This window comes from Oppia nitens, unplaced genomic scaffold (genome assembly GCF_028296485.1).
Source record: "Oppia nitens isolate AA-2021 unplaced genomic scaffold, nextdenovo-longstitch-racon4-pilon3 scaffold6_pilon_pilon_pilon, whole genome shotgun sequence".
Lineage (NCBI taxonomy): Eukaryota > Metazoa > Arthropoda > Arachnida > Sarcoptiformes > Oppiidae > Oppia > Oppia nitens.
In genome coordinates this window covers 1,998,537-2,011,364 of record NW_026533250.1, presented here as the reverse complement: position 1 = coordinate 2,011,364, position 12,828 = coordinate 1,998,537, and the positions used below count along the sequence as shown (strand labels likewise).

The 12,828-nt window shown below is 20.4% G+C and overlaps 1 protein-coding gene across 1 annotated transcript; it reads left to right on the top strand.

Moving 5' to 3' along the window:
- Positions 1-4,204: 4,204 nt before the first annotated feature.
- LOC128962433 (aquaporin-like) lies at positions 4,205-7,179 on the top strand. The gene is made up of 3 exons (XM_054308808.1): positions 4,205-4,906; positions 6,804-6,884; positions 6,973-7,179. The coding sequence occupies exons 1-3, from the start codon at positions 4,205-4,207 to the stop codon at positions 7,177-7,179; spliced, it is 990 nt and encodes a 329-aa protein (XP_054164783.1).
- The last annotated feature ends 5,649 nt before the right edge of the window (positions 7,180-12,828 follow it).

The following is a 12,828-nucleotide window of genomic DNA, read 5'->3' as shown; positions in this document are numbered from 1 at the left end:
TATTAATATATACTTATATTTACATTATTTGTTGACTTTAAAATATTCAATTAATTAACAAAAAAAAAAGTTTTTTGATTTTAAATGCATTTAAACGTATAAAATAAATTAACTCTTTAACTAATTAAACATAAAATGATGACATTTTAAAAATAGTCTGTCATTTAAACAAAATGTCATTAGATATATAAATATACAAAATTGTGTTGACTTTTCCACTATAAGTTAAGTAAATAATTTTTACGATTTTTTTGGTTAACCGGTAATGTTTGACAAGTGCTTAACACTCAACGCTATTATTAACTAAATACCTGTCACTATATCCCAATCCTTGACATTTGGTTTAATATTTTATATAAATAAGATAATAAAATATTTTAAAAATTATTTCTTGACATTCAAATTTTTAAAACAATCTTTAAAAAAATAATTATATTATATACCGTATACTGTATATGATATACAGTATATATTTTAAAGTTTAATTATATGATATACAGTATATCATATAATTAAACTTTAAAATATATACTGTACTTCACTAAAACAACGTTTTATCAAAAATTTTATTTTCTTATTATTCATTCATAACATATTAAATGTAATTTACTTTAATAATGCTTTATTTGATATTTATCTGAACATTAAATTTAATGTATGATTCAAAAAAAATATTTATATATTTTCCAATCAATAAATTCTTAATTCAGGAAAAGTTTATTTGATTTTACGCTCAAATTTTCTGTAAATAAATTAATGTATTGCTAAAAATAATGTCCTTTTAAAAAACAGTAACACAAAAAAATTAAATGAAATTTTCTTTGAAAAAAATATTTAATTTATCCTTCACTATGAAATATAACATAAAAATACACTAAAATAAAAATTAAATTATAGAGTTGTATATCAAAATATATATACAAAATGTAACGACGATAAGGAATTTTATAATTTATTGTAATATATAATAACTTTTTACAACCCAAACATTAGTTGTATTGTATTCTTTGAACAAAAAAATTATATCAATTTTTTTACTTTTTGAGCCCAAACTCGTTAGTAATTTATATTTTTTTCTTTAGTTTCTTCACAAGAATTTCAAACTGAAAGGCATTTTGTTTATAATTGCATTTCTTGTATTGATTTTCTGTTCTGTTCTCTCTTTTCTAAATATATTTTATTTTATGCTTTCCTTTTGTATCTGATATTGCATTCATTTCTTTTAAATTATATATTTATAAAATTTTTATAACTATAGCGTTTAAATTAATGTTTTTTTTGTATTTACAAATTTTAGAACTAATACTAGATTATTGTTTATATAAATAGTTAATAGTTTTAACTGTATATGTTTTAACATAACTTTGATACATATTTTTGTATATTTAAAAATATGAACATTTATATTAGATTAATATACTGTATTTTCAACATAATTAAAATTGATAATAACTAATATATTAATATATGAATTTTACCATTTTAATGGGTAATAATATTGATTGAAACAATATATAAGTTGTCTTATATTTACAAATATATACAGCAATTTAATAATAGAAATTTAAAAACAAAAATAAAATATATATTTAGGTCAAATTAAATTTAAAGTTTTATAAATAAATTTTATACATTCGTCCATGGCAGTTTTATTAAAATGCAAATACACTTAGTAATACTAATATAACATATAATAATGTATATAAAGTATATTTGAAAATATAAAAATTTTATGTCATTTACTTTAAATGGGATGATTCTCATCAATCAATAAACATTAAAGTAAGTAAAGAGATGTCATAAACAAACTTCAAGCTCTAAGTAATGCCTTTTATTATGTGACAAATTATTACAAACTTATAATACATTTTCTCTGAAATCAATAAAATGTTAAATTAATAATTACCATAATAATTATGCTAATTTAATGTTTTATGCAAATAAATATTATTTAGTTTTGTGTTAATAATATTGTACATTCAAATAATTTAACAATTTTTAGTTTATGTATTACATCACAAATAAGCTTTCTTTAAAAGGAATCCATCGATATATACATTTCAATATTATGTCTTAAATTCATTTCTAATGGAAAATATGTTAACAAATATAATATCAAATAAATGCATTCAAATTGTACTAAAATTATATAAACATAAATTTATATTATGGTGTTTTACAATGTATAACACAAAAAATAATAAATGCTATTCTTAATTGTTTATTTAACTCTTATATATTTAATTAAGTAACAATAATTTGTATTTATATTAATATTTAATATTTGTATTCATATTTCAACAATTTAATGATTACTCAAAGAAAACTTTTGTAAAAATTTAATAATTTAGTTGAATCATTGTATTGTAGTTTTCAATAACACATTTTAGTTTTCAATTACAATAAATTTTTAAAAATTGTTTTTTCTTTATATAATATAAAGTTTATTGAAATGAATTCATCCAAAAAGTTGATATTATTTAATGCAATTTGTTATAATATAATAACCATTACACTCACACTTATAATAATAACTTATGTTTCAACTATATAATAAAAATTAGTTTTTGATATTATCATAATAATAAATATTATAAACTATTATTTTACACGATATTAGTTTTTATAATAATGTTATTAAAGGGAATTCATTAATCTCATTGTTTTGTTTATGGCTTAAAATTTTTTACAATAATAATTATTATTATTTAATTATTTATAAAGATTTTGAGATAAGTACTATAGGAAAAAATATTAAAAGTTAAATGTTTTCTCCAAAAATGTTTATCAATGAATTGTTAGACAATTTAGATAAATGAATTGTGTTTTAATTTAGAAATACAAACAATTTATTAGACTTTTTTTTAATCTCTGAGAATTCATTATTTGATATCACATCTGGAGTCGGAAAATGTTTGAAGTATAACAAAGTGGAATAGTTTTGTCAAATATAATGTGTATATATATTATAAATTTATATAAGACTTATATATAAATTATACGTAAATTACTTTTTATAAATATATATATATATATACTATTTGTATTTGAAAATATAGACAATCCTGTATTTAGTAAATTTACAAAAATACATATGTTTTGTACAATAAAAATATATTACATAAAATAAATAGAAAATTGAATATATTTTATGATTTTTAAAAATACTACATTCAAAAAATTATTTAAAATGATAATAATTAAATACAATTTAAGCAAGATATAAAATTTATTAATACATTTATCAAGTATTTTTAGTTAAATTAAATTAATTATTTTTCATATATATATATTTGATTAAAAAATATTTATAATATTTTTTACTTTGATATTATAAAAATTAAAATTAAAAATAAAATCTATTTGTTGTATCATATAAATTGACAAAAAAAAATAAATTATATATCTAAACATTTGACTAAACAATGAAATTTATTTTTTAGATATATTAATAATATAATATTAAAAAAAAAACATTTATTACTAATTTTAATTCAATTAAAAAGTTATCCTTGTTTTATATCAAAACTCATATTTTAAATAAATATTATATTCTTTAAAAAATGTTTTAGTTTTATTACAATATAATTACAGTAAAGTAAAGTACTTTATATATAAAAAATTAATTAAAATAATTATAATTATAAAATGATGTTTTAAAGCAAAATCAAATGAAATTGATATTTTATATAAATTTTAAAATTATCTTAATTTTTTTATATAAATATAAATTTTTTATACAATATATATGATATTAGACACTTATACAGTATTAGATGATATTTGATTCTCTATAATAGTAATGGCACTCAAATAACATTATTAATATGTGATCTATTGTTAAATATAAATATTGGAATTTCTATTAAATGAAAACTATTTGTTAGGAATTATTGAATCAATAAGACTATTATATAGAGTAAGTCAAGAGAGCGCACCCATAAAAACGGTGTTACCATCGATACGGACATCACTGCGTCTGTCGGCAAAACTTTATGGTTATCTGTTGGTTCTCTAACCGTACTGTCCGTACTGTTTGCTAAGTGTGTTGTAATACAACTATTATTTTATATATGTATTGTGAAGTTAAAACTAAATGAATTATACAGTGGAGTAAATAAAATATGAAATATAGTTAGATATGAGTTATATATAAAATTTGTGAAATATATTTGTATTAAAGTATTATAAAAATAAATAAATAATGGAATCTCAAGAAGTGATCACAAATAATATAAACGGTAACAACAGATCAGCCGTTGAAGTAATGCGAAGATATATCGAGTCTTTGCCCGAAGAGATCTCATTCAAAGAAGAGGTCTCGAGTTATCAGTTTTGGAAAGCAGTCAGAACTGAATTCTTGGCCACTCTTCTCTTCATTGTCTTCACGTGTGGCTCTTGTATGAGCTATACATCACTTCCTCCTAAGTTTATGACTAATGTGTCGTCAATTGAATATCAAAATAGTTCAGAGACTAGTTTTGAAGCTATAGTTTTAGAGCTTAAAATAGCACTTGTGTTTGGTCTGACAGCTGCCACACTAATACAATGTACGGGACATGTGAGTGGTTGTCATATGACACCTGCTATAACACTATCTTTATTAGTTACCCGACGGCTCACTATATTTCGATGCTTTTTATACATTATAGTCCAGTGTTTAGCATCAGTTGTGGGTTCGGCCATAATATATGGTTTACTCACTAGTGAAGAGCGGTTGCATTCAGGACTGGGTCTAACACTTCCCAATCAAAACTTGAATGCAACTCAAGTGTTTGGTTACGAGTTTTTATCCACTTTTATAGTTGTTTTGACATTTCTTGTTAATTCTGATCCACAGCGAAGTGACGCCGGATTTAAATCTTTATCCATTGGTTTTGCTTATTCTGTCGCTCATCTCTTCTCTGTAAGTCTTATATTATTTAATATTTAAACAACAATTCATTTAATTATTATATATTTTTTATCTATTTATAAATTATTATTATATTTTCTAATTTTCATTCGTATAATTTAAATTTTATAAAACATAAACATTGATTAATAATTTATTTTATTTTTAAAAACAAATTTTAACTTTGAATTTAAAGTGCTAATTATTATAAATGAATATTTTTATTATTTAAAAAAATAGTTGCCAGAAAAATATTTATTAATTGATATCATTTACAATATTCTAGTTTATTGAGAACAACTTATTGATTTTCAATATACAGATAAATAGTTAACTTTTGAAAAATTGTTTATAACAAAATAAATTCAATTCTTGCTTATTTAGCTAATTTCAATAATTTTATTTAAAAAATCCAAAAACTAAATAAAAGCAAATCAAAGTAGAGATATTTAATTAAAATAATGTTTTGTTTGCATTTTTAATATTTATTAATAGTATTATTATCTAATTTTGTCAGATTAGCCAAAAACTAAGTTTTGTTTAAATAAGAATAAATCAGTAGAATAAATGTGATATAAAATAACACTAAATAATGTTATTATATGGTATATAAAGCTGATAGTCATACTAAATACAAATTATTATTTTAAATATATTATTTAAATACATTACAGTAGTATTCATTTAATACAAAAACTAATGACAATCTTTTATTGTACAGTAAAGTAATGTCCAAATTATTATGCAAAAAGTGATTCATTGTAGCGCTTTTAAAGCACATATATCTAACACATAATGGCTTTAAACGAAAAAACACTGCACTTTACTATATAAGTGCTGAACATTGGAAACAGTACTTAACATAAGCTGGAAAGTGCCTACAATTTTATAGATAGTCCTCTCATTGTTTATATTTTTGACTATCTATTAGTACTTCTATTTTTGACTGTTTTTCATTTCAATGCTATACAGTATATACAGTACAGTATAAAGACAAACAAACAAAGAATAATTGATTAAAACGAGAAATTTTTCAAACATTTTATCACACTTTTTAAACTTCGACCGTTTAATATAATATAATATATTCATAAATTTGTAATACATATAGCTATGAATCTAAAATCAATGGATTATTAATCTTGAAGTCATAAAACAAATATAATAATAGCTTTTTGTTGAATTGATTTTTTTTCATAATAACACAATTACTGTATTATAGGAACGCAAAGAATTTTTATCAGAATATATCATTTCAGAGCTTTTATTAATAGTATTTAGCATTATATTAATTTTGTATCATTTTTGCAAATTATGCAAATATTTTCTTTAAAATAAATAGTAAAAATAAATATTTACTAATAAATAAAATATTTAGTTATTTAATTAAATTTGAAAAACATGAAATTCTTTATTGTTACCACATTTAATTTCATTTGTAAATAAAGTATTTTATCTTAATATAAAAATATAGTAAATTTTTATAATACTGTATAATAAATAGTTTTCATTAGCAAATATATTGAAGGAATAAACAAAAGTTTGCTATATTTTTCTCTCTTTTCATAAAATATAATGATTTTTGACAGACAATTGAGGAAAAGACTATAATTTTTGTTGGTTAAGAGTAATGGCAGTGCTATTACTTATATGGATGTTTAGTATTGGGAAGTAATACCGTAATTGACTTAATGATCCGTTATTTCTAAATATCTAAACTTAACTGCAATAGCCTTCCACTCCAACATTATATTGATATATAACTATATTTATATATGATTTTTTGTCTTATAGCTATACATACAAACAAATATATATATATATATTTCTAACATATATTTATTTATGGTTTTTTTTCGTAATTTATACTATTATATAAACTAAGATAAATGTGTTATTTGGGCTATAGTTTCGACATACCGGAGCCTCATTATCTCCTGCGCGATCATTTGGACCGGCACTCATAAAAGGAGTTTGGACTGACCATTGGGTTAATTATTTATATATTAAAACACACATCACATAAACATTAGTGCCATATCTTATATTAATTATAGAAAAAACTAATATTTATGTAGATTTATTGGTTGGCACCACTTATTTCAGGAATGGTTAGTGGATTCACATATGAATACATCCGATCCACTAATTCTTCTGAATGCCAAACATTGAAGAGTTCATTCAGAAGAAGACCTTCTCATGGCGTCAAACGCGACCAGAGCTCCAATTTAAGCAATTATGAGACAGAGTTTACCATCACTTCAACTGAATGCCCCCGTTATTGATAATTTATTTATTTATTTTTTTATTCAATTATTTAATTTGTTAAAAATTTAATATTTATTATTTTTCATATAAATTATTTTATAAAAAGCTCGTTTTTTATTTATCTTTTATATTTATATCAATAACTATATTATTTATAATAACAGTTATATATTTATATTACTATATGTAAATGTTTAAATAAATATATAAAATTAATGTTATTAATTATATATGTTAGTATATGTATGTTTTATTTGTTAATAAATATAATCTGTATTATTATTGCTCAAAATATTGCTCACAATCTTTTAATCTATTGAGTCGACATTTGTTTAAGTAATAATATTTTATAATTTCAATAAGTTTAGCCAAACAAAAATTACTACAAAGTTTAAAATATTCTATATATTAGTATACATATAATTTACTTTATTATTTATGTATTATATAATTTATATAACATAAAAATGCAATATTTATGATTTAATGTTTGTATTTTTGATAATATATTATTATTGTTTAAATTTTTCTATAAACATTTTACTTAAATGGAAAATATAAAATTCAAACTATAATACATTATATAAAAATCCATAATAACGTTAACAAATATTTGAAAAATGTATGACTTTTGGTAACAAATTCTGTATATAATTTATATATTGTATTGTACTTTGTTTGCTGTAACCGACATTAAAGGTCACTATAATGTAATTAATGGCTTTAATAACATATAGTATATTCAAAACTAATAAACTGTAAATAAGCGAAAATGCGATTAAGTTATTGCTATTTTCGGTTATTATAGTAGACTTAACTTTATAATACATTACACAATAATAATGAGTTATATTATATAACATAGTCTACAGGACTAAGAGTTAGGCAACGACTGTGAGATTAAGTTAGATCTTCTTAAGTCTTATCTAATGTTAATATATATCTATATATTGTATATATTGTTATTTGGGTCACAGATATACAGCATTAACTCATTTCATTACTTGTCCTCACTTTTCATGTGAATCTTATATCTTGTAGTGAACTTCAAGTTTGAGTCCATTTATGTCTATTCTTGTGATTTACACCATCGATCCTAATGTCATACAGAAAATAAAGATAAAGTTAAATCATAGCATCCCTTTCCTCGTCGAGTTGACTCTCTTTACAGTTACACTAGGATTACAAGATTTATTGTTTGACATCAGCTTCTGGTCTCACAAGACGTCTGTTTACGACTTGACTTGAATTTTGTTTCAATTTTTGCTGACTTTTTGCTCTATAATTTGGGAAATATTTTCTGATGAAAATATCTCAATTACAACACCTAAAGCACTCTTATATTACTATTTTATTACAATTCTACTTAATATTTGTCACTAAACCTAATTCTTTCTCTCTCTCTCTCTCTCTCTCTCTCTCTCTATATATATATATATATATATATATATATATATATATATATATATAGAGAGAGAGAGAGAGAGAGAGAGAGAGAGAATATATATACACCTCATATAAATTATTCTATTTACTGTATCTATCATTGACCGCAAACGAAAAATAATTGGATATTGATTTCATTGCAACACAAACCACATATATCAGTAAACATGTATTATATATGTGATATATTATATATATATTATATGTTGTATAGTGTTATATAAGACAACAATTTAGGCAATTGTTAGTCACATAAATGAAAGAATAGCACTCAATATGTTGTATAACGAGTGCTAATTCAGTGCTAATTCCACTCCAATTATATATATATCTATTGCTTTCACTCATCTATTCATTCACTCATTTCATTGCATATAACACAACAAAACCATACAATTATTGTACTTTTATAACAAATTTTGTTATAATATTTTATTTTATACATTACTTTAGTGCAGTAATATCTCTGTATCTTTTGATAAAATTTAAGCCTAAAATAACTTTGTATCCTTTATAATATAGTTGAAATTCATTATATTTAAGCCTACTTTAAAAAAAATTTTAAAAATTGAACAATACATTTGTTATTATTTGCATAATTTTAGTAAAGCCTTAATTAGTTATTCAAATTTTAATTACTAAAATAATAAGAAAAAACGATAAAATATTTTTTTAATTTTTGAAAATAAAACACAATTATTAAGATGGTTTAGACGTGTTTTTCAATAATAATTAAGAAAACATGTTTTCCCTATATTTTCATTCAATTCCTTGTTATTTTTCTTTAAAATTTTTAATGCAAATTAAATGTAAATTAAGTGGTGAACTACTACTGTAAGTGATGTCAATTTTCATTAATTTCAAATAAGTCTTCAATTTAGATTTTCTTGAAATATAAATGCATTTATTTTTACTATAAAACTCATTAATATTTATTTTTTCTATTTTAATTATTTTAGTTATTTATACTGTTTAATGTATATAATGATTTTGAAATAATATATTTTTATAACATATACAGTGGTGTAAATTAAATATTGTTTACTAACTTATAAATATAATTATTATTATTAAATTAAAAATATATATTTGTATATAATTAAAATAAGTAATATTTGAAAGGAAGATTAAAATTAGAATTAAAAGGAAGAATAAATTAAAATTATTTATTAAAATAAAAATACATTTTTCTTTTATAAGATACCATACAATAGACGATATATTGACAAACGGGTCACAAACTGATAACAACTAACACTTAATATTGATATTTCTTACATTATTTTACTGTCAGTGGACTATTCAGTAGGTCTTAGAGAGTAATAATTATAAATTTTTAAATTTATGTTATCAGTTAAATATATGGACTTATATTTTGTAAACTTAACTACATGTCTAAAATTTGAAAACATTGTTTGTCAAATACAGTAGTTAATTGAACAGCTTTTTATAACTATATATAAATTTTTTCAGCACTTTTTAATGCAAAATATATTTACGTTTATGTTAATGTATTTATTTAAGTTTAGTATTATAATATACAGTAATGTAATTTATTTTATAATTTACAGTATAATTGTGCTTATCTTATTTTGATAAATATTGTCAACAAAAATAATAAATAACAATCATAATTAGTGTTAACAATTCAATTTATAGCACTACTACAACCGTTTTAAAGTTATATTACATAGATATATGATATATTATCAATAATAATAATAATTTATTATATTAAATAATATTATACTAATTTTCTAATAATAATAATAATTATTGCTACTTTAATCTAAATGGGTACAGAAAATATATTTAGATTAATAAAATAAACTAAATTAATTTTATTTGTTTAATACATTGGTGTTGATATATACTGTATAACAGATATAATATATGTATAATATATAACAGATTTTTTTTATTTACAACAATTATTATAATATGTAAATGTGTTTTCAAGCATTGCATTACATTGTGTTTGAAATCTATTTTATTAAAGTTTTAAACGATTAGACAGACATTGACTGCAATAAATGGTAGCTCTTGTGGTAAAAAATGGCATTTAATGATTGATGATCTTTAATACCTGCTTTCAAATTCACTTTTACTTTATTCTCGATGTAATCCAATATTAAACTCAATACACAAACAGATATATTGTGTTTGGATACTTAAATTGCTTAAATTGGTAAATATCTACACTATAAATATGGTATACGTAAGTAAAAATATATCAAACATATATTTTATAACGTAATATAATATAAATACAATATAATACAGTAGCTATATATTGTGTATATATTAATATATTGATATATAATAAATTGAAGCTTACTTTAAATTAAAAAAATAAGTCTTTAAATTAAAAAGAAGAATATTGTAAAAATAAAATATATATCATATTAATGTAGAATATTGTGTTTTTGTTGTGCAAACTGTTTGCTTAAAATGCAACTTTTTATTTCATAAAATTTACTATATTATACAGTATTTTGTATGTGAAAAAAATAAAATAAATTATATGTCACTTTAATATATTTTGAATTGAATTTAATACAGTTTATATTATATTTAAAAAAAACAAAATGAATATACATTCGTAATTGTATAATAATAATGTTAAATTTAATTTGATTAAATTTGATTTAGTAGTTAATAATTTAAACATTATTACAGTATTTTTATTTGTAAACTAATTTAAAAATTCAAGTATTATTATTATTTAGTTCTTAACAAAATTAGATTTAATTATGTATAATTTTGTGTTACTTTGTGTATTTAAATTTCAAAACTATAAAATACATGTAGACATATTTAGATAGATTGTTAAAATTTAAAAATATAAATTAACATAGACAGTAATTGAAAATTTTAATAATACAAAATATAAAAAGTTATAATAACTACTAATAATAATTTATAAATATTATTAATATAACTTTTATATTTATAAATTATACAGAAATTAATTAACAAAAATATAATATTTAATAAGTATAATAACTTGGTTTTACTTAATTTTTATTATATATTGTAAATAATTTTGTTTGTTTTAGTGTTTATTTTGAATATATCTATTAAAGTATCTTTTAGTAGTGTTGTGTCTTATATGAGATACAAACCGATCGATTTCTTTTAAGGCAAACTCTTGGATCTCTCTCTCTCTCTCTCTCTCTCTCTCTCTCTCTCTCTCTCTCTCTCTCTCTCTCTCTCTCTCTCTCTCTCTCTACATACATACTACCTCTCTATTTCTCTCATTATTTCTTTCTATTCACTCTTATAGTACAACTCTCTCTTTCTCTCTCTCTCTCTCTCTCTCTCTCTCTCTCTCTCTCTCGACTTTTACAACAAGAGATAGTGAAAGACAAGTATTACTCAAATTACTGAAACGCAACTGAATTACACACACATTAAGATAGACCACAGAAAATACTGAACGAATGAAGAGAATTGATAATACAATACAATATATAATAAAATAGAAATACAATAGAAATACAATAGAAATACAATGCATACTAACTAAGGTTAGATATATGAGTAAATTACTTTCAAATACAACTACATATTTCATTTACAACAATTAAAAATTGTTTAGTCATATAATTGATAAATAATCAGAAATAAATAATGATTTATAATTTAATATTAAATAAATAAATTAAATTTTTACAAGTGTATCAATATATAAGTATTCTACAATTGAAACTGTCCGAAATTAAAACAAATTTTAAAGTTAATTTATTCGAAAACTACAAATGATAAAAAATCATAAAATTTACATCTGTTTCATTGATTATCGCCTAATATTTAGGTAAATAAACAATGTCATTTTTAAAAATTTTTCATATGTATTTTTTGCAAAAAAGTAAAAATGACATTTTTTACATCATGTTATAGTTTTAATTGTAATTTGTTTAAACAAATATTTAAAAATACAATTTAAAATTAATCTTAAAGTACACTAACAGGACTATATTTACAACTAACAATAACTTTATATTCAGACTCTTTTATTGTTTTTTAAATTCTTTAAATCACATACTTTTAAATAAAATAAGCATCATAGATTAATTCAATTGTTTTTTTTATTAAAATTTAAATATTAAATATAAACTATTTATTATATATTAGTATATATGTCATTTGATATAATAATTATAAAATTGATAGATATTTTCAATCAAATAATAAAATATGTTGAAATTATCACACAT